The 24,399-nt window shown below is 40.9% G+C and overlaps 1 protein-coding gene across 1 annotated transcript in view; it reads left to right on the top strand.

Moving 5' to 3' along the window:
* LOC141117755 (NACHT, LRR and PYD domains-containing protein 3-like) overlaps positions 1–24,399 on the top strand; it is a 646,257-nt gene that overhangs the window by 34,462 nt on the left and 587,396 nt on the right. Inside the window, exon 4 of the mRNA XM_073610770.1 lies at positions 9,657–9,786. Coding sequence (XP_073466871.1) covers positions 9,720–9,786 — 67 coding nt within the window. The 5' untranslated portion in view covers positions 9,657–9,719. The remainder of the gene's footprint in view (positions 1–9,656; positions 9,787–24,399) is intronic.

The following is a 24,399-nucleotide window of genomic DNA, read 5'->3' as shown; positions in this document are numbered from 1 at the left end:
GATTAAGTAAGGTTAAATATGGATCTGGTTGTATTATTTTTTTAAATATTTTAGATGCAATCACGAAGACTTCCTTCCAGAAGGTTTGGATTATTGGGCACGTCCACCATATGTGTAAATATGTGCCTATTTCTGGGCATCCTCGAAAACAAAGAGCTGAGGTATTAGGTGAATATTTTGCCACTCTAGCGGGTACAAGGTACCAGCGAGTTAGGACTTTATAATTTGTCTCCAGTGCTAAGATGTTGGGTGAAGATGACTTAGATGTGAGCCATATGTTAGACCAGTCCGTGTCTTCTAAAGTTCGTCCCAGGTCCTCCTCCCACCTCTGAACGTAAGAGGGTCTATTAAGATTTGCTACTCCATATAATTGATTATAAAGTGATGAAATTGTACCTTTAGCAAATGGATCTTTTGTACAGATTGATTCAAAAATGGATAATTGGGATAATGGTGTATCCCCCTTTAGGAATGGTGTATAGAAATTTTTGATTTGGAGATATCTAAATATCTCAGAGTTTGGTAGATCATATTTTTCTCTAAGCGATGGGAATGAAAGGAATGATTTAGATGCTATGAAGTCATTTAGTGTCTGAATGTTGTCCAAGCTTTAAAAGAATTTGGGTAGATCCATGCCGGATAAAAGGCTGGATTTCTGATAAAAGAAAGGAGAGGATTGTGTGGAGATTGTAACTGATATTTGGTTTTTAGTTTATCCCAGAGAGATAAGAAGTGTTTAGTTATGGGATTATGAATTTTAAAGCGGTCTTTAGGATCAAGCCATAATAAATTTGATATTAATAGAGGGTCATTTTCTGAAGCCTCTATAAATACCCATAATGGGATTTCCTGTTTTGCATGGTATTTGGACAGACTGGCCAAATGTGCTGCTCTGTAGTAGTTAGTAAAATTAGGGTATCCCAGGCCTCCTTTATTTTTGGAAAGATGTAGTGTGTGTATAGGTATACGTGGTTTAGAAGAGCCCCATATAAACGAAGTTGCTCTTTTTTGTACTATTCTCAAAAAATAGGAAGGAATTGGAATAGGGAGGACTCTGAATAGATAAAGCAATTTGGGTAGAATAGTCATTTTGATTGCATTAATCTTCCCTATCCAGGATAAAGGAAGTTGCGACCATTGTTTTTATTAGATTTGTGATCTGTCTTAATACAGGAGGATAATTGGTTGAGAATAAGTCAGAATGAGATGCTGTTAAATGAATTCCAAGATATGGGATTGATTTTTCTGCCCATGTGAATGGGAGTGCAGCCCTAGCCGGGATCAATTCCATGTTTGTGAGCGAAATATTAAGCACTAGGCATTTCTTAGGATTAATCATAAGGCCGGATAGGGCTGCAAATCCATCAAGAGCTGGTATTAAGTTAGGACCAGAGACCTGTGGTGATGAAAGAAAAAGTAATATATCGTCTGCAAATATACATAATTTGTGTGTAATACCTCCTACTTCAATGCCAGTTATAGTTTGGTTTGTTCTGATGTATTGGGCCATGGGTTCGAGTATAAGGGCAAATAATAAGGGAGATAATGGGCAACCCTGTCGGGTACCTCTTTCGATATTAAAGGCTTCAGATTTGTATCCAGCATATTTTATATAGGCTTTGGGTTTATTATATAATGCTTTGATCCATGTTAAAAAGTGGGGTCCAAAACCCCATTTTTGTAATGAATATTGCATATATTGCCAGGATACTGTGTCAAATGCCCTCTTAATATCGAGAGATAGAAAACATAAAGGGATTTTCAGTTTTTTAGCAATATGTGCCAATAACACTGCCCTGCGTATATTATCGCCTGCCTGTCTATTTGGCATGAAGCCTACTTGATCTCTATGTATTAATTTTCCTATAATGCTATTGAGGCATTTTGCTATTATTTTTGCTAATAATTTAATATCGAGGTTTAACAGAGAGATAGGCCGATAATTCACACAGGAAGTATCATCAGAAAGGGGTTTTGGGATCATACAAACAATTGCCATTAGTGTTTCTTGCCGAAAAGAATGTCCATCTAGAAGTTTGTTAAAAGTTTCAGTGAGAATGGGAGAGAGTATTTCTGAGAATGTTTTATAGTATAAAGCCGAGTAGCCGTCTGGGCCTGGTCTTTTGTTAAGTTTTAGGTCTTTTATGGCGTTAGCAACTTCATCTATAGTTATAGGCTCATCCAAACTGCTTTTTTGATTCTGAGATAACTCAGGTAAGGTTATTTTTGAGAAGAAGGATTCAGCCTCTGTAGGATTAAATTCATTGTTTTTCTTGTATAAAGTTGCGAGATGTGAGTGAAATTTATGGACTATTTTAACTGGATTACAAGTGTAAACATTTTTTGATAATTTCAAACGTATTGGTTTGAAAGATTTGTTAGTTGAATTTAATGCCCGAGCCAAATATGTACCTGGTTTGTTTGTATTCATGTAGAAATTGTGTTTGGAGAGTTTGAGGGATTTATCAACTGACTCAGTGAGAAATAGATCGTATTCCAATCTAGATTTTTCCAGATGAGATTTTGTACTCTGAGATGGATTATCTTGAAATGATATGTAGGCTGCATTAAAATTGAGTTCTAGTTTTTTTGCTAGATTTTTGCGTTCCCGTTTAAATAGTGCCATTTGTCTTTGTATTGTACCACGCAAGACAGGCTTATGAGCTTCCCACAGTGTTATTGGGGAGATGTCTGTTGTATTATTAATTGATATGTATTCCTTTAAAGCTTGTTCAATGGCCATCTGATGTAGTGGGTGTTTGAGCATTATGTCTGGTAAGTACCACGTTGGGTCATGCGCTTTTGGTATGGATGAGGCTATAGTAGTGTATACTGCATTATGGTCAGACCACGGAATCGGAATTATATCTGATGCAATAATTTCTGGTATCATTCCTATTGTTAGAAAAATATGATCTATTCTGGTGAAGGTTTGATGAGGGTGCGAGAAATGAGTGAATTTCTTTTTCATTGGGTTACTTTCTCTCCACGAATCTACCAGATTGTATTTGGAAAGAAGTTGAGAAAAAGGTAATCTAGAGGTTATTTTTGATGGTGTAAAAGGTGATTTATCTAGAAATGGGAGGAGGACCTGGTTCGAATCCCCACACATTATCACTGTTCCTATTTTGTGTGTATTAATCACTTTTAATATATGTGAGAGGAATGGTGTAGGTTGTTTGTTAGGAGCGTAGTAGGAAATCACCGTGATTGCTGTATCCATTATATAACCCATGAGTATCAGGTATCTACCTTCTGGGTCTTTAATTTCTGATGATAAGGTGAATGGTGTGGATCGGTGAAATGCAATTAGAGTTCCCCTTTGCTTGGTACAGGCAGAAGCCGTGTAAATTTGTTGATAAAAAGGAGAAATATATTTTGGAGTAGAATCTTTGGTGAAGTGTGTTTGTTGGAGGCATACTATGTGAGCCTTCTTGTTATGAAAAGTACGGAAGGCTTTGGTCCTTTTTTGAGGGACATTTATTCCCTGAACATTCAGGGAAAGTATATTCAGTGGTGCCATGTCAACAGATCAAATAGTTTTGACTTACTTTTTGTTATGCAGAGCTGACTGCGCAGATCAACCTGTGTGGACTGAAGAGATGAATAGATAGAAAAGAAACCAGTGAATTCTGGAGTAAAGAGTAAACAAAAAACACATGAGATTAGTTGATACATTGTATAAATTATTTTTTGCAAGTAATCACAATTTACCCATGAAAGAGAATAAATATCTCTCTCAGGGGAATAAGTGCCTTCGTCACACTCCCACATAATATGGTTGGGAGAATGAGGAGGGCTAATGGGGGTACACAGATCTTCCGCTTACAGGAGAGAAGTGCTATGTCAAAAGACATCAAAATGATGTTTCATTAATTGGAGTGCAGAATATAGTTTTTGTTGAAATTATTTATTCCAGGGTGGTTGTATATGGTTAGTCTTGCCCTAGGCTAAATAATTCAGTTAGAAAGGTACTGTTAATAACTTTGGTATTGATGAAGATAGCTTGAATTATTTTGGGATTTTAACCCTTTTAGAGTAAACAATTACATATTTTATTCATATGTAACTGTTTAGATATGTTAACTCATAAAATTGAGGTTGTATTGCTTCAGATTAGAATAAACAAAAACATAATTCTAGGAACTAGTTAGGAAAAGAAAGAAAAAGCTTCCATTACTTCTGGATTATTGAACATATTTGTCCTAAAAAGTAATAAATCTATTGTTATTACCTGATAATATATAACTGAACAAGAATTTCCTTATTTCACTTATATATTCTAAGGCTATATGAATCAGAAGTAATAAGAAATATAACTGGAATGTAACATGATCCCACACAGTGTGTGACTATTAGAATGCAGTTACATTCAGTTATAAATACAGGTTTTTTTATAGAGAACCATCTCTTAGTATAATAAATGAAGAGATATCAGGAATTAGGATGTCAGTCCATTGAATCTTCTTGGTCCATGGATGATGTGGCATAACGGCCTCTTTTGTGAGAATGATGATTCCCATTTTGTTCTGAAATTTTCTGGGTGCTGCCTGAAGGTGAAGATGATGCCATTCTTCTGCGTGTGGGAGAGTTGCTGCTTATGGGTTCTGTCAGAATTAATTTTAAAAGGGTTTGTTGTAGTTCATCTGCTGATCTGCTTCTGTAAATTGTACCTTGGTAGTTAAATCTGACTGAAAAGGGGAAGCCCCATTGATACATAATGTTGTGGCATTGCAGTTTCATTAGTTGGGGTTTCATGGATCGTCTTTTAGTAATAGTAAGTTGGGATAGGTCAGCAAAAATTTGATAATTGTGTCCTTGAAAATTAAGTTCCTTTTTTTCTCTTGCAGCAATTAGTATTTGTTCTTTCGTTCTGTAATAATGAAATTTTGTGATTATATCACGTGGGGGTCCATCTTTCTTTTTGGCTGTGAGGGCTCTGTGTACTCTGTCCAGTTCTAAACGTTCAATAGGAATATCTGGCTTTAGTTCTTGTAATAGAGCAGTAATAGTAGATTGCAGGTCTGTCACGGTTTCAGGTATTCCCCTTATGCGCAAGTTTGAACGTCTGGCTCTATTTTCGTAATCTTCGAGCTTAGTTTGAAGTATTAAATTCTCTTCTTTTAATTGTTCCAATTCTGTTATATTTTCTTGGGTTGTAATTTCAATTTCATCCATTTTTATTTCTAAGGCTGCGGTGCGGTTTCCCAGCTCTCTTATTTCTTTGGTTAGGCTTTTTGTTATTTGGTCTGAGGTTTGTTTTAAAGCCTTATGAAGCATCTTTTCAAATTGTAATAATATTACTGGGGATGCTGAGGAGGCTTGTGGAGAAGTTTGTGAGAGGATTTGTTCTGTATCTGACTCAAATGGAGAGTCTTGCTGTGACATTTTCTGTCTGTGAGAGCGCCCTGATGCTGTATCTTGTGAGGTGACTGGAGCTGCTTCAGCTGCAGTGAGTGCCTGTGAGCTCTTTGTGAGGTGATTTTTATTTCTGCCACGGTTTCCTCCCAGTACCATATTTCCTGCCCAAACTTTCACAGTTTGTTCCCTGGGGTAAAAAGGTTCAAATGGATACCTTTTGAGCCTGCAGGCTCCGCTTTGTCCTTCTCTTCTCTCCTCAGCGGTGCAGAGCTCTAACAATGCATGTCTGCTCTGCTAGGCTCCGCCCATCTCCCTCGCTGATAAATGTTTTCATAAAATGCTATGAGAGAACTCTGACATATGTATACGCTATATACTTCTACCTGTATGCTATATGTATGTGTTTCTTATGCAAAATAAAAACCTTTCTGATTAAAAAAAAAAAAAAAAATCATAGCTGGGGGGTGTCTATAGTATGCCTGTAAAGGGGCACATGTTTCCCGTGTTTAGAACAGTCTGACAGCAAAATGACATTTCAAAGAAAAAAATTCATTTAAAACTACTCGCGGCTATTGCATTGCTGGTCCGACACTACACATAGAAGTTCATTGATAAAAACAGCATGGGAATTCCCCACAGGGGAACCCCGAACCCAAACCATACCAGGCCCTTCAGGTCGGTTATGGATATTAAGGGGAACCCCGGCCAAAATTAAAAAAAAAAAAAAAAAAAGACGTGGGGTTTCCCCTAAATTCCATACCAGACCCTTGAGGTCTGGTATGGATTTTAAGGGGAACCCTGTGCCAAAATGTAAAAAAAAAACGTCGTGGGGTCCCCCCAAAAATCCATACCAGACCCTTATCCGAGCATGCAACCTGGCAGGCTGCAGGAAAAGAGGGGGGGACTAGAGAGTGCCCCCCTCCTGAACCGTACCAGGCCACATGCCCTCAACATTGGGAGGGTGCTTTGGGGTAGCCCCCCAAAACACCTTGTCCCCATGTTGATGAGGACAAGGGCCTCATCCCCACAACCCTGGCCGGTGGTTGTGGGGGTCTGCGGGCAGGGGGCTTATCGGAATCTGGAAGCCCCCTTTAACAAGGGGACCCCCAGATCCTGCCCCCCCTGTGTGAAATGGTAAGGGGGTACCCCTACCATTTCACTAAAAAACTGTTAAAAATGACAAGAGACAGTTTTTGACAATTCCTTTATTTAAATGCTTCTTCTTTCTTCTATCTTCCTTCATCTTCTTCTTCTGACTCTTCTGGTTCTTCCTCCGGTGTTCTCGCCCAGCATCTCCTCCGCGGCGTCTTCTATCTCCTTCTCCTCAGGCCACTCCGCACCCATGGCATAGGGGGAGGCTCCCGCTCTTCTCTTCATCTGCTTCTCTTCTTTATCTTCTTCTCCGGGCCGCTCTGCATCCATGCTGGCATGGTGGGAGGCTCCCGCTGTGTGACGCGTTTCCTCTTCTGACGGTTCTTAAATAACGGGGGGGGCACCCCCCTCTGACGCATGGTGACTTGACAGGACTTCCCTGTGACATCACAGGGAATGCCACAGGGAAGTACCGTCATTTGCCATGCGTCAGAGGCCCCGCCCCCCGTTATTTAAGAACCGTCAGAAGAGGAGACGTGTCACACAGCGGGTGCCTCCCTCCATGCCAGCATGGATGTGGAGCGGCCCGGAGAAGAAGATAAAGAAGAGAAGAAGATGAAGAAGAGAAGAAGATGAAGAAGAGAAGAAGAGAAGAGCGGGAGCCTCCCCTCATGCCATGGGTGCGGAGCGGCCCGAGGAGAAGAAGATAGAAGATGCCACGGAGGAGATGCTGGACGAGAACACTAGAGGAAGAACCAGAAGAGCCAGAAGAAGAAGATGAAGGAAGATAGAAGAAAGAAGAAGCATTTAAATAAAGGAATTGTCAAAAACTGTCTCTTGTCGATTTTAACATTTATGACAGTTTTTTAGTAAAATGGTAGGGGTACCCCCTTACCATTTTACACGGGGGGGTGGGATCTGGGTGTTCCCTTGTTAAAGGGGGCTTCCAGATTCCGATAAGCCCCCCGCCCGCAGACCCCCACAACCACCGGCCAGGTTTGTGGGGATGAGGCCCTTGTCCTCATCAACATGGGGACAAGGTGTTTTGGGGGGCTACCCCAAAGCACCCTCCCAATGTTGAGGGCATGTGGCCTGGTACGGTTCAGGAGGGGGGGCGCTTTCTCATCTCCCCCTCTTTTCCTGCGGCCTGCCAGGTTGCGTGCTCGGATAAGGGTCTGGTATGGATCTTTGGGGGGACCCCACGCCGTTTTTTTTTTTTCATTTTCGTTCGGGGTTCCCCTGTGGGGAATTCCCATGCCGTTTTTATCAATTAACTTTTATGTGTATTGTCGGAGGGCAATGCAATAGCCGCGAGTAGTTTTAAATTACTTTTTTTCCTTTGAAATGTCATTTTGCTGTCAGACTGTTCTAAACATGGGAAACATGCGCCCCTTTACAGGCATACTATAGACACCCCCCAGCTATGAAATTTAAAGGGATATTACACTTTTATTGTTTGACTTTAAGCATTATTAAAATCACTGCTCCCGAAAAAATGGCCTTTTTTAAAACTTTTTTTTGCATTGATCCATGTCCCCTGGGGCAGGACCCAGGTCCCCAAACACTTTTTATGACAATAACTTGCATATAAGCCTTTAAAATTAGCACTTTTGATTTCTCCCATAGACTTTTAAAGGGTGTTCTGCGGCATTTGAATTTGCCGCGAACACCCCAAATTGTTCGCTGTTCGGTGAACTTGCGAACAGCCAATGTTCGAGTCGAACATGAGTTTGTCTCGAACTCAAAGCTCATCCCTAGTGGTGATATCTGAATGATGCCTGCAGCTAACAGGCATCATTCAGATATCATTTTTTAGAGCCGGTGATTTTCTTCACCATAAGAATGATCATAGTGGCTCAGCCACTTGATCATTATTACAGGCAGTGGGAGGGGTTGCCCAACCTCCCACTGCCCTCAGGTGCCTCTCTGGGCTTGACCCTGCCATCAGAGAACCGGAAAAGGAATCAACCAGCCCTGGATGCTGACCATAGAGATTTCCAGTGGGTCAGATGGTCCCAGAGTCTCTACGATTGTTGGGAGGCTGGGTGCAATGTTGTGACATCACGCCAAGCTTCTGCATTTAAAAAAAAATGGCGCTGCCTCGGCTGGTAAGCCAAGATTGTCTTTTTGTTTTTTTTTATGTCAGGCTTTCCAGCCTAGAGGTGAGATGTGGGGTCTTATTGACCCCATATCTCACTGTAAAAATGACCTATCACTGTAAAAATGACCTATCAAGCACTATTCCCATTTAAGTTGCCATTTGTCTAAATAGACTTGTTTTTTTTTTTTTTTGCATACTGCACCTAGAGTGGCGCTCCTTTGTTTCTGTTTTTATGCTGCATAGAGATTGCTTCATCTCCTGGGAGCTGCCTTGTCAGGAACCATGAATCAGACTGAGACAGAAGTGCAGTAAAAATCACACTATTTAATAAAATGGTATAAACAGAGCAAAGTAGTCAAAACATAGCCAGAGTTTGGTAACCAGGATGGGTAGTCAGAACAAGCCAGAGAAACGGGAGTCCAGAGATCAGCGAAGTCGGGTGCAACAGGATCAGGAACCAGAAGGGAAGTCAGCCAAGCAAAAGTCTTTCACAGGAAAACACAGCAGAGAGAGTCCGGATATGTTGACCAAGGCAAAGGTACAGAAGATCTGATCCAAGGAATTTATATAACCAGCAGCTCTAGCTGACAAGCAGGAAATGAAGACCAGGTGGGTCACTGTGGAAGGAAGTGTCTTTGGCAATTAACCGACAGCTGAGCACAGAGCTATGAGAAGGAAGGGCTGAGCCCAACCCCAACATGCCTTCTATCCATGGCCATCTTGTATCCAGTCCGTTGTTTCACCATCATCATCACCACTCAGGCTGTCACTTTGGATCCTGTGTCTCATTCACCTGGGCACCATCTATTTTTTATTTCAGTTTATTTCAATGAATGATGGGTCTGTGTGGGTGGAGCCTTCAACAGATTGCAGGAGGATAATACCAGGGCAGATTCAGGTACTTGCACTGCTTTTATAAAAATACATTTAATAATGTATTATTTTGAAAGACTTGCAATAATTTGCATCAATGATATATGTATGGAGTTAGATAAAAGCTGCCTATGTGGCTCTAGGTCTTAGTTTTGTAAATATTGTTATAAAAAATAAAGAAATCTGGAGAACATAGTAACCATTAGTGACAATGTATCTCTGTGTCTAGGTGTTCAGTGACATGACTGGGATTCAGATGTAGAAGAACTAAGAACTAAGACTGAGCAAAGAGATGGCGGAGAGATTATCAAAATCCTTCAAAAGATTGTTTAAGACAAAGAGAAGACCTAGTAGCCCCGGTAATCACTTTTTGTCTTTTATTCCTCTTATCAGTTTTAATGAAATATGACAAATTTTATGAAGCATCAAATACTGAATACATCTATTCACCCATTTATGAACTTGTTATATATTTCCTGCAAGGTAATCTATATTTTTCCATTGCTATATATATAATAGTTTACATAGATTATATCTACAGGGGTGCAATGAAGTCAGTGTAGGACAGGCCAAACAAATATATCTTTGAGAACTAAACCGACACTGGAACTTGTATAAAAAAATGCAACATTTTATTACATTAAATATTTAAGACATAAACACTTCATTAGGTATACCATACAGTATAGAATTACAAGGATAACAATTGGTACAGAGCTGGAGTTCAGTTGATCAGCAATTGCATAGTAAGTTTATTTGATCTACAAGTTTCATGGGAGCTCCGCTTCTTCAGGACCATGTAACTAGGGATCGACTGATATCGCTTTTTCAGTGCCGATACAATACCGATATTTTGGCCACCTCTCCTGCCAATGGCCAATATTATTTGCCAATATTTTGTACATTTAAACTTTTCAAATTTTATGCACAAATCTGGAATAAACTGAACATGTTAACCGCTTCAGCCCTGGATGATTTGGCTGCTCAATGACCAGGCCATTTGCTGTGATTTGGCACTGTGTCGCTTTAACTGACAATTGTGCGGTCGTGCGATGCTGTAACTAAACAAAACTGACATCCTTTTTTTCCCACAAATAGAGCTTTCTTTTGGTGGTATTTGATTCCTTCTGTGGTTTTTATTTTTTGCACTATAAACAAAAGAAAAGCGACAATTTTGAAAAAAACACAATATCTTTTACTTTTTGCTATAATATATATCCCACATTTTTTATCAAAAAAAAAAAAAAATTCCTCAGTTTAGACCAATATGTATTCTTCTATATATTTTTGGTAAAAAAAATTGCAATAAGCGTATATTGATTGGTTTGCGCAACAGTTATAGTGTCTACAAAATAGGGGGAAGATTTATGACATTTTTATTATTTTTTTTACTAGTAATGGTGGCGATGTGTGATTTTATTGGGACTGCGCCATTATGGTGGACACATCGGACACTTTTGACACATTTTTGAAACCATTAACAATTATACAGCGATCAGTGCTATAAAAATGCACTGATTACTGTATAAATGTTACTGGCAGGGAAGGGGTTAACACTAGGGGGCGATCAAGGGGTTAATTGTGTTTTCTGTGTGTGTTTCTAACTATGGGGGGATGGGACTGTCTAGGAGGAGAGAGAGAGATCAGTGTTCATACATAGTATGAATGCATGATCTATCTCCTCTCCCCTGAAAGAACCGGGATCTGTGTGTTTACACACACAGATCCCGGTTCTCGCTCTGTCACGAGTGATCGCAGGAGCCCGGCGGTTATCGCTGCTGCCCGGCACTCGCATCAGCTCTGGGCACACGCCGTGGGTGTGGGTGTGTACCTCCAGCGGTGTGCCCACGCCCCTAGTGGCCAAAAGGCAAAGCGACGTAAGGTAGCGTCATTTCGCCCAGCTGTGCCATTCTGCCAAAGTAAAACTGCGGCAGCTGGTTGGCAAGTGGTTAATGTTTATTAAAAATTAAACATTAAGAGTTCGTTTTTCACACCATACCTGCATGAAAACTGATGGGAGAAAAACAGTAAAACACACACAGATTTCAAAACGGACATTCTTTGTCTGCAGTGCACAATGGTATGATGGGTGGCTGCTGGCCTGGCTGGCATGTCTGTCCATCCAAGTGTCGAGGCGAGGGAGGCCTGTCAGACTTAATAGGCTCAGTGTGCACAGGCATAATGACATTGTGTGTGTGTCCTGCATGCCTCTGCGCACTGGGTCTGCACTCTTCAGGCTTCTGGACCGCAAAAAAGATCGTCGTGGCCCGCGGAGACCAATATTGGTAAAATCAGTCTAGTTTGCAACCGATGCTGACTTTCTTGAAAATGCTGCAAAAATCGGCCATACCGATAATCGGTCAATCCCTACATGTAGTATAAATATCATATATGTAATTCACAAGCTATAGCAGTGCTCTGGAAATAAAAACAACAATGTCCAATGGTGATAATATGCCCTCTGAAGAGTGAGTCCAAAGTGCATCAGGTGATCCTAAAGGTATTCATATGGTGTTTTTCCAAAGAATAAGAAACCTTCACCGCACCACGTGAGACCGCTCCCCTCAAAAAATGCACTCACCAAAACAATGTTATAATATGCTTACATCAAATAAAAAGTAAAATAGCATCTCATAATATTCGTATCATTTGCAGCCTATAACGATACTCGCTCACCAGAATATTATGAGATGCTATTTTACTTTTTTTGTTGTAAGCATATTTCTTAAAAGAGGGATTGCCTCTTTTTAAAAATAAAAACAGTTTTATGCTATGAAGATTCCTTCTCTGTTTCCTTATGTGTTTAATTTTTTATTTTATCATAGCAGCTGCTAAATTCTACTATAGATCATCTTTCCAGACGCGCTGGATGAGCTAAATTTTATTTTGCTTAAAGGTTTTTTATGCATATCCTATATAACTCTGACTAAACATGTCTAACAAAGAAGAGAGAAAGAAACCATAAACATGTCATGAAGCAAATGTCCATCATAATATAAATATGTAATTACCAAATCTGAATAAATTAACCACTTAAGGACCGAGCCTCTTTCTGAGATTTGTTGTTTACAAGTTAAAAACAGTTTTTTTTTGCTAGAAAATTACTTAGAACCCCCAAACATTATATATACATATATATATATATATATATATATATATATATATATATATATATATATATATTCTAACACCCTAGAGAATAAAATGGCTGTCGTTCCAATGCTTTCTATTACACCGTATTTGCGCAGCAGTCTTACAAGTGCAACTTATTTGGAAAGAATACACTTTTTTGGATTAAAAAATAAGACAACAATAAAGTTAGCCCAATTTTTTTTATATTGTGAAATATATTGTTACGCCGAGTAAATTGATACCCAACATGTCACGCTTCAAAATTGCGCCTGCTTGTGGAATGGCGACAAACTTTTACCCTTAAAAATCTCCATAGGCGATGTTTAAAAAAAAGGTGGCATGTTTTGAGTTACAGAGGAGGTCTAGGGCTAGAATTATTGTTCTCACTCTACCAGTCACGGCGATACCTCACATGTGTGGTTTGAACAACGTTTTCATATGCGGTCGCTACTCACGTATGTGTTCGCTTCTGCATGCGAGCTTGGCGGGAAGGGGCACGTTTAAAAAAAAATTATTATTTATTTTACTTTTATTTTTTATTTTTACACTGTGCTTTTAAAAAAAATGTGTCCCTTTTGTTCCTATTACAAGGAATGTAAACATCCCTTGTAATAGAAAAAAAGCTCTCTTAAATATGAGATCTGGGGGTTCAAAAAGACTTCAAATCTCATATTTACACTAAAATTCAATTAAAAAAAATAAATAATAATTTTGTCATTTGAAAAAAAAAATGGCCCTTTAAGTGCTATGGGCGGAAGTGACATTTTGACCTTGATTCCACTCTGCAATGATATGGAGATAGGTGGGGGCCATCTTCCCCTCACTCATTTCCATGTCTGGCTAGGGAGAGGATCCGATTGCCTTCCCCGCTACTGAAGGCTCCGGTAAGCGGCAGAGGGCACCGAAGCGCGGCGGGAGGAACCCGCCACAGAGACCACTTTTATCTTGAAGCCGACCACCCACTAAAGAAGAGGATACCGGGGTTATGGTAGCTAGCTGCTGCCATAACAACGATATTCCTCTTTAAAGTACCGCCATATAATGACGGTGGGCAGTCCGTAAGTGGTTAACCACTTGACGACCGCCTCACGCCGATGTACGTCGGCAAAGTGGCACGGACAGGCAAAATCACGTACAGGGTACGTGATTTGCCTTCCGCGGGTGGGGGGTCCGATCGGACCCCCCCCGGTGCCCGAGGCGGTCGTCTTTTGTCCAGCGGCGATCGGTGGTGAGGGGGAGACCATCCGTTCGTGGCCCCCCCCTCGCGATCGCCGCCGGCCAATCGAATCATTCCTTTGCTGCTGTATGCTAAACAGCAGCAAAGGAAATGATGTCATCTCTCCTCGGCTCGGTAATTTCCGTTTCGGCCCGAGGAGAGAAGACATCAATGTGAGTGCACCAACACACACACACACAGTAGAACATGCCAGGCACACAAAACACCCCGATCCCCCCCCCCGATCGCCCCCCGATCCCCCCCAATCACCCCCCCCCCTGTCACAAACTGACACCAGCAGTTTTTTTTTTTTCTGATTACTGCATAGTGTCAGTTTGTGACAGTTACAGTGTTGGGACAGTTACTGTTACCCCCCTTTAGGTCTAGGGTACCCCCCTAACCCCCCCTAATAAAGTTTTAACCCCTTGATCACCCCCTGTCACCAGTGTTGCTAAGCGATCATTTTTCTGATCGCTGTATTAGTGTCGCTGGTGACGCTAGTTAGGATATTTAGGTTCGCCGTCAGCGTTTTATAGCGTCAGGGACCCCCATATACTACCGAATAAATGTTTTAACCCCTTGATTGCCCCCTAGTTAACCCTTTCACCACTGATCACCGTATAACCATTACGGGTGACGCTGGTTAGTTTGTTTATTTTTTATAGTGTCAGGGCACCCGCCGTTTATTACCGAATAAAGGTTTAGCCCCCTGATCGCCCGGCGGTGATATGCGTCGCCCCAGGCAGCGTCAGATTAGCGCCAGTACCGCTAACACCCACGCACGCAGCATACACCTCCCTTAGTGGTATAGTATCTGAACGCATCAATATCTGATCCGATCAGATCTATACTAGCGTCCCCAGCAGTTTAGGGTTCCCAAAAACGCAGTGTTAGCGGGATCAGCCAAGATACCTGCTAGCACCTGCGTTTTGCCCCTCCGCCCAGCCCACCCAAGTGCAGTATCGATCGATCACTGTCACTTACAAAAGAGTCAGGCCTGATCCCTGCGATCGCTAACAGTTTTTTTGGTAGTATTTTGGTGAACTGGCAAGCACCAGCCCCAGGCAGGGTCAGGTTAGCGCCAGTACCGCTAACACCCACGCACGCACCGTACACCTCCCTTAGTGGTATAGTATCTGAACGGATCAATATCTGATCCGATCAGATCTATACTAGTGTCCCCAGCAGTTTAGGGTTCCCAAAAACGCAGTGTTAGCGGAATCAGCCCAGATACCTGCTAGCACCTGCGTTTTGCCCCTCCGCCCGGCCCGGCCCAGCCCACCCAAGTGCAGTATCGATCGATCACTGTCACTTACAAAACACTAAACGCATAACTGCAGCGTTCGCAGAGTCAGGCCTGATCCCTGCGATCGCTAAGTTTTTTTGGTAGTATTTTGGTGAACTGGCAAGCACCAGCCCCAGGCAGCGTCAGGTTAGCGCCAGTACCGCTAACACCCACGCACGCACTGTACACCACCCTTAGTGGTATAGTATCTGAACGGATCAATATCTGATCCGATCAGATCTATACTAGCGTCCCCAGCAGTTTAGGGTTCCCACAAACGCAGTGTTAGCGGGATCAGCCCAGATACCTGCTAGCACCTGCGTTTTGCCCCTCCGCCCGGCCCAGCCCAGCCCACCCAAGTGCAGTATCGATCGATCACTGTCACTTACAAAAGACTAAAACGCATAACTGCAGCGTTCGCAGAGTCAGGCCTGATCCCTGCGATCGCCAACAGATTTTTTGGTAGCGTTTTGGTGAACTGGCAAGCGCCAGCGGCCTAGTACACCCCGGTCGTGGTCAAACCAGCACTGCAGTAACACTTGGTGATGTGGTGAGTCCCATAAGTGCAGTTCAAGCTGGTGAGGTGGCAAGCACAAGTAGTGTCCCGCTGCCACCAAAAAGACAAACACAGGCCCGTCGTGCCCATAGTGCCCTTCCTGCTGCATTTGCCAATCCCAATTGGGAGCCCACCACTTCTGCAGCGCCCGTACTTCCCCCATTCACATCCCCAACCAAATGCAGTCGGCTGCATGAGAGGCATTTTCTTTATGTCCTCCCGAGTACCCCTACCCAACGAACCCCCCCAAAAAAGATATTGTGTCTGCAGCTAGCGCGGATATAGGCGTGACACCCGCTATTATTGTCCCTCCTGTCCTGACAATCCTGGTCTTTGCATTGGTGAATGTTTTGAACGCTACCATGCACTAGTTGAGTATTAGCGTAGGGTACAGCATTGCACAGACTAGGCACACTTTCACAGGGTCTCCCAAGATGCCATCGCATTTTGAGAGACCCGAACCTGGAACCAGTTACAGTTATAAAAGTTAGTTACAAAAAAAGTGTAAAAAAAAAAAAAAAAAAATATATATAAAATAAAAAAAAATAGTTGTCGTTTTATTGTTCTCTCTCTCTCTCTCTATTCTCTCTCTATTGTTCTGCTCTTTTTTACTGTATTCTATTCTGCAATGTTTTATTGTTATTATGTTTTATCATGTTTGCTTTTCAGGTATGCAATTTTTTATACTTTACCGTTTACTGTGCTTTATTGTTAACCATTTTTTTGTCTTCAGGTACGCCATTCACAACTTTGAGTGGTTATACCAGAATGATGCCTGCAGGTTTAGGTATCATCTTGGTATCATTCTTTTCAGCCAGCGGTCGGCTTTCATGTAAAAGCAATCCTAGCGGCTAATTAGCTTCTAGACTGCTTTTACAAGCCGTGGGAGGGAATGCCCCCCCCCACCATCTTTCGTGTTTTTCTCTGGCTCTCCTGTCTCAACAGGGAACCTGAAAATGCAGCCGGTGATTCAGCCAGCTGACCATAGAGCTGATCAGAGACCAGAGTGGCTCCAAACATCTCTATGGCCTAAGAAACCGGAAGCTACGAGCATTTTATGACTTAGATTTCGCTGGATGTAAATAGCGCCATTGGGAAATTGGGGAAGCATTTTATCACACCGATCTTGGTGTGGTCAGATGCTTTGAGGGCAGAGGAGAGATCTAGGGTCTAATAGACCCCAATTTTTTCAAAAAAGAGTACCTGTCACTACCTATTGCTATCATAGGGGTTATTTACATTCCCCGAGATAACAATAAAAATGATTAAAAAAAAATAAAAATGAAAGGAACAGTTTAAAAATAAGATAAAAAAGCAAAAAAATAATAAAGAAAAAAAAAAAAAAAAAAAAAAAAGCACCCCTGTCGCCCCCTGCTCTCGCACTAAGGCGAACGCAAGCGGCGGTCTGTCGTCAAACGTAAACAGCAATTGCACCATGCATGTGAGGTATCACCGCGAAGGTTAGATCGAGGGCAGTAATTTTTGCAGTAGACCTCCTCTGTAAATCTAAAGTGGTAACCTGTAAAGGCTTTTAAAGGCTTTTAAAAATGTATTTATTTTGTTGCCACTGCACGTTTGTGCGCAATTGTAAAGCATGTCATGTTTGGTATCCATGTACTCGGCCTAAGATCATCTTTTTTATTTCATCAAACATTTGGGCAATATAGTGTGTTTTAGTGCATTAAAATTTAAAAAAGTGTGTTTTTTCCCCAAAAAATGCGTTTGAAAAATCGCTGCGCAAATACTGTGTGAAAAAAAAAATGAAACACCCACCATTTTAATCTGTAGGGCATTTGCTTTAAAAAAAATATATAATGTTTGGGGGTTCAAAGTAATTTTCTTGCAAAAAAAAAAACTTTTTCATGTAAACAATAAGTGTCAGAAAGGGCTTTGTCTTCAAGTGGTTAGAAGAGTGGGTGATGTGTGACATAAGCTTCTAAATGTTGTGCATAAAATGCCAGGACAGTTCAAAACCCCCCCAAATGACCCCATTTTGGAAAGTAGACACCCCAAGCTATTTGCTGAGAGGCATGTCGAGTCCATGGAATATTTTATATTGCGACACAAGTTGCGGGAAAGAGACAATTTTTTTTTTTTTTTGCACAAAATTGTCACTAAATGATATATTGCTCAAACATGCCATGGGAATATGTGAAATTACACCCCAAAATACATTCTGCTGCTTCTCCTGAGTACGGGGATACCACATGTGTGAGACTTTTTGGGAGCCTAGCCGCGTACGGAACCTCGAAAACCAAGCACCGCCTTCAGGCTTTCTAAGGGCGTGAATTTTTGATTTCTCTCTTGACTGCTTATCACAGTTTCGGAGACCATGGAATGCCCAGGTGGCACAAACCCCCCCCAAATGACCCCATTTTGGAAAGTAGACACCCCAAGCTATTTGATGAGAGGTATAGTGAGTATTTTGCAGACCTCACTTTTTGTCACAAAGTTTTGAAAATTGAAAAAAGAAAAAAAAAAAAGTTTTTTCTTGTCTTTCTTCATTTTCAAAAACAAATGAGAGCTGCAAAATACTCACCATGCCTCTCAGCAAATAGCTTGGGGTGTCTACTTTCCAAAATGGGGTCATTTGGGGGGTTTTGTGCCACCTGGGCATTCCATGGCCTCCGAAACTGTGATAGACAGTGAAGAGTGAAATCAAAAATTTTCACCCTTAGAAATCCTGAAGGCGGTGATTGGTTTTCGGGGTCCCGTACACGGCTAGGCTCCCAAAAAGTCCCACACATGTGGTATCCCCGTACTCAGGAGAAGTAGCTAAATGTATTTTGGGGTGCAATTCCACATATGCCCATGGCCTGTGTGAGCAATATATCATTTAGTGACAACTTTGTGCAAAAAAAAAAAAAAAAAATGTGTCACTTTCCCGCAACTTGTGTCAAAATATAAAATATTCCATGGACTCAATATGCCTCTCTGGAAATAGCTTGGGGTGTCTACTTTCCAAAATGGGGTCATTTGGGGGGGTTTTGTGCCACCTGGGCATTCCATGGCCTCCGAAACTGTGATAGGCAGTAAAGAGTGAAATCATAAATTTACGCCCTTAGAAATCCTGAAGGCGGTGATTGGATTTCGGGGCCCCGTACGCGGCTAGGCTCCCAAAAAGTCCCACACATGTGGTATCCCCATATTCAGGAGAAGCAGCAGAATGTATTTTGGGGTGCAATTCCACATAGGCCCATGGCCTGTGTGAGCAATATATCATTTAGTGACAACTTTTTGTAAATATTTTTTTTTTTTTTTTTTTTTGTCATTATTCAATCACTTGGGACAAAAAAAAATAAATATTCAATGGGTTCAACATGCCTCTCAGCAATTTCCTTGGGGTGTCTACTTTCCAAAATGGGGTCATTTGGGGGGGTTTTGTACTGCCCTGCCATTTTAGCACCTCAAGAAATGACATAGGCAGTCATAAACTAAAAGCTGTGTAAATTACAGAAAATGTACCCTAGTTTGTAGACGCTATAACTTTTGCGCAAACCAATAAATATACGCTTATTGACATTTTTTTTACCAAAAACATGTGGCCGAATACATTTTGGCCTAAATGTATGACTAAAATTGAGTTTATTGGATTTTTTTTATAACAAAAAGTAGAAAATATCATTTTTTTTGAAAATTTTTGGTCTTTTTCCATTTATAGCGCAAAAAATAAAAACCGCAGAGGTTATCAAATACCATCAAAAGAAAGCTCTATTTGTGGGAAGAAAAGGACGCAAATTTCGTTTGGGTACAGCATTGCATGACCGCGCAATTAGCAGTTAAAGCGACGCAGTGCCAAATTGGAAAAAGACCTCTGGTCCTTAGGCAGCATAATGGTTCGGGGCTCAAGTGGTTAAATAAACTCAATGATTTGCCTAGATGGGGGAAAAAAGGGGAACATTTTGAATCTATATTTATATAGAGATTGTAAAAAAAAACATGTCTATGCATGTCAAGTGCGCATACCTATACATGGATACATCCATATGTGCACAAAATCGCACAATGGGAGATGATCAGATCTGTTTGTTCATCATGATATAATCAAACAAAAGTCAGATACAAATAAACCTTACCTGTAGTGGTAAATAATGTCCACCACAACATAATGTCCACATTGAAAGAAAGCAAAAATCTCTTGGTGTGAGTAGGAGGCTTTTCCTTTTTATTTATTTATTTTTACAGTCTCTATATTAATATAGGTTTCCTGTATAATGTCCCCCTTTTTGCAATCCAGGCAAGTCATTGAGTTTATTTCATTTATTCAGATTTCGTAATTATTTATTTATATTATGATGGATATTTGCTTTATGATATGTTTATGGTTTCTTTCTCTCTTCGTTGTTAGACATGTGTAGTCAGAGTTATAGATGTAATTCATGTTACATGGTCCTGAAGAAGCTAGGCTCCCGTGAAATGCATAGACCAGATGAACTTACTATGCAATTGCTGATCAACTCAACTCCAGCTCTGTACCAATTTTACCCTTTGTAATTCTTTACTGTATGGTATACCTAATGAAGTGTTTATGTCTTTTACAGTAAATACTTAAAGTAATAAAATGTTGCAGTTTTTTTTCTATAAGTTCTAGTGTCAGTTTAGTTCCCAAAGGCATATTTAAAGTTTTGATACTCTTGTGTTTGGCCTGTTCTATATTTCTACAAAAATAGAAATGCCACGCTTAAAAATTCAGTATAAAACATAAATATAATAAACTCTATGAGAAATTGTTAGTGATTGTGAAACTAGTTAAAGTCCAAAAAGAAAAATAATCCAGCTGTCCAATTAATTGCACTCAGTGATTGATATTTCATGAGGCATGAGGCAAAATGCAGTCCCAACTGTTGAATAGCATGCTTACAAGATTGTAGGCCAAATTAAGCAGGTGGCTTAAACCCAGCCTGGGCCTTGATATAAACTGGTCACAGTGGGGTATAGCAATTTTCACCCACGTTGAATATGCGTTGAATCCACGAAAAATTAACCAGATGGTAAATAACAAGTAGTGAATCCTGTAGTCGTGTGAAATATCAACCGAATTTCTACCAGTGAAGGGGTAATAAGTGCACCCACACCGCATGAAAAGCCTGCTTACCAGATGCCAGACTTCAGAAGGCAAGTATCTTATCAACCGGATGAATGACCAACTTTGGTCACCGGAGTCGGGAGGCGGAGAATGAAGCATTGGCTGGAGGAGCTCTTTGCTCAAGAGCCACAAACTTGTTCTTGTTTTTTTCAGCTGGATGGCATCTGTAAAGTGAAAATGAATCCGGTATCTATATAGCCACCTGACCACTTTCACAATGATTGTGATGCGGTCGCACCTGTTGGCACCCAACCCCATGGTTACTGGGCTCTTCCTTTCTTACTAGAAGCCCAGGACCATATATATTACACAGGATGGGGAGTGGGAGGAAACCAATGAACTTCCAGTCCTCAATCTCCCCTACAGTTAATGAAGCCAGAAGCAATGATGATTTCATCAGTTCTGGTTTCACAACTGTTGTTCTCTGGCTGGCACAACCAGGAAAGGAGCTAACCAATCAAATCTGTGCTTGGTTAGCCCTCAGTGTCTCCATAAAGGGTACCTGTAACCTATCACATTCGTTTGTCATCCCCTTTTAAAAGCAATAAAGTACAATAAATAAAAAAAAGGTAAAACAAACAAAATTGTAATAAATGTTATTAAAAACAAAAAAAGAACCATAAGCTCCATCATCCTGCATACATCCGCAAATGCAAACATGCACACATGGTGTTGTATATGTAAACCACAAATGCACAACACACGTGAGGTATCATTGAGAATGTCAGAGTGAGAACAATAATTCTATTGCCATAGCTCATGGTTAGTAGAGAATTAGTAGTAAAGACTTATAAAGTGTCATCTATTGAGATTTTTTGGGTACCATAGTTTTTTTTTATAATATCTCAAGGACACAATATTTTGAGAATAGGCATTTTTTTCTATATATATGTAGCGCTGGTAGATTTTTAATCTACCCCTTATATTTAAATTTAGTGGGTCACCTTTTCTGTGCATAGTTCAGATTAATCTATAGCAAAATTAGCTTCTGTTCCAACCTTGGTTGTGTTGCGTGCAGTTCCACTCCGTCGCCTGTAGATGTCGATGTCACTACAGACCGGAGCTGGAAAGCAGCAGACTGAGGTGGATTGAGTGCTCTTCTTTCTCAGAAGTTACTTGGCAGAGGTTGTGCCCTGCGGTGCATTCTGGGAGGGGGTATTTAAGGGACAGACGCCATATTTCTGGGTCCTTTTTGTTCCACCTGCTGGCCCTCCTGGCCAACTGGTATGTGATACTAGTCCTAACTCGTGGTCCTCCGGCAGGTAGGACCACAATGCTGCAGCATGTGGGTGGGCCCAGAAGTCTGTCTGGGGAATACTACAGTGGCTGTGGAGATGGTCCTGTGCTGTCTGTCCTGCGGGAAGAAGCTGGACAATTGAGAAGAATCCAGGGGAGGACCCGTCATGGAAGGATCATGCGGAGCGCTGGTCTGGAGAGGGGCCTGGTGACTCAATTGGAGGACGCATCTTAAGTTAACCTACCACATAGTACTGCCGGGTTGGCTTAAAGGTTCTGGTACTGTGTTGCTGTTCACTGAAAACTACTACATCCTGTGGCAGAAGATCGTACAGTTTGTTTCACTCAAGTCTGTGGCAGAGACTTTCTGTTCGTGCTGCGCACCGGCTGCTAGGTTAGTGGGCAGGCAAAGATTTAATCCTGAACTGAAGATACATTCATCCCTGAGATTTCAATTCCTTAGTGCTACACCAAGAAAAGGTATTTGAACTTCCCTGCAACTCTTCTTCTACCTCTTTCCTGCTACTTCTTCCAGTTATCTCCTATTAAAGCATTGGGAAAGTACTAAAGTGACTGTTGCCTACATTGTTAGCTGATAAGTTCAACGTGAACTCTGGTGTTGGTGAAACTACAGGTAAAAAGGTGACGGAAACAGCCCGCTTTAAATCAGCAGCTCCATCGTGAGTTAGTGCTACATATATTTATGCAACAAGCTTCCATCTTTTATATTTTTACCAAAAATTAGGCATTGTATTGTGTTTCTGTGCACTGAAATAAATTTTATATTTTTTAATGGAAACATATGTTTGATAAACAGTTGCACAAATATTACAACATAAAAAAATGTCAAATATTATAATTATTTTACAAGGCCTTTGCTTTCAGAAATAATATAATGCTCCGGGGGGTTTTATGTAATTTTATGGCCAAAAATGCAGATTTTTAAATGTGTGCAAAAAATGAAAAAGTTGCTCTAGAGCAGAAGTAGATAATCAAGGTCAGCCAGACCTCTTATGCTTAAAAGACTTCATCACAAGTCATTACTCAGTTTACAGCTGTTCAGACATCAACTTTGGCTTCTCCTCTGGCCTGCAAAATATATGCCAAATATCTCATTGCTCTTATCCATACAATTCCTGGTATATACAGTAAGTGGATGCGTGTATGTGTGTATATACAGTGTGTGTGTATATAATGTGTGTATATAATAAATCTATATAATATACTCTTTATAACATAAGTGCACAGCAAATGCTTAGAGTACACAGGAAGTTATCAACTCACACGATTTATGAAAGAAAAAATCAATATTTTGTTTTGCACATATCGAACAGATATAAACAATACACTTTCAATTGTACATTTAACAGAGCAAAAAGATGCAAAAATTGTTAGGGCTAACATACACTTTGGATATATTTACCCAAGTGTATTTTTATTGAAATTTTGTGTTTGATAGACCTTTGCACTAACATCATCTTTTAGAAAAAAAATATATATTATACGTAATCTTCAGGCCTAAAAACACATAAAACAGCCATGGCATTGCTAGTTATATATATATCTTCATAAAAAAATCACAACCTTACTGGCCAAGTGTGCATGTTTATGTGATCATCTACTACACCCACATAAGCATGCATACTATTATAAGCCAGGTGTACATATGTATGTGCTCAGATATAACGGGCTGGTCTTCTCTTAAAGAGAAAACCCAGACATTCATATTTTTTATCAAAAAATGACTGGTTGATCATACAGCCAGTGCTCCATGATCTGAGTTCTGTCCTCCCAAATACAGAGGATGTAGAATCCAGCACTGGAGTGATGTACAGACTCTGAACAAAGTCAGCCAACACAGGCCTGGAGCCCTCAGTGCTTACAACCACTCTGAGTAGAGGACACAGCTGACAGGCTGCTAGGAACCATTGTTTCCAGGAACTACTGTTGCTAGGGACTCTCTGTCTCTGGGAGAAGAGTGATGAAGAGATTGGTGGCAAATTTTCTGAGGTCAGCTGTTTGTACTGACTCAGGTATTCCCCTAAGTTTGAGGTTGTTACACCCCGAGCGATCTTCTAAATCAGCGAGTTTAGCCTTGATCCATTTACATTCCTCCATTGCATCAACATTTGCTTCTACTAAGTCATTTACTGTAGTAGTAATTATCTCCAAGGAATTCTCAATATGGTGTACTCAGTCACCTAGTGAGTGGATCTCACTGGCGAATTGTTTGGACACTTTAAGAAATTCAGCCTGTAAGGAGTTATGGAGGGAAAGGTCCTTAAGGAGAGGGTCCATCACAGACTAGTTAGATGTTGGAAAGGACGCTATGGGCAACATCATGGAGGCAGTGGAAGGTGTATTTGTGCTTTCTTGGCTTACCTCAGGGTCTGAAGAGTCCTGATCCAGCCTCATGCAAGCCTTTGCAGGACTGTTGCAGAGTGGGCTTGATGGATTAGTC

The sequence above is a fragment of the Aquarana catesbeiana genome, linkage group LG13 (assembly GCF_042186555.1).
Source record: "Aquarana catesbeiana isolate 2022-GZ linkage group LG13, ASM4218655v1, whole genome shotgun sequence".
Taxonomy (NCBI): domain Eukaryota; kingdom Metazoa; phylum Chordata; class Amphibia; order Anura; family Ranidae; genus Aquarana; species Aquarana catesbeiana.
The sequence above is the reverse complement of the archived record's forward strand: the minus strand, read 5'-3'. Positions and strand labels throughout refer to the sequence as shown.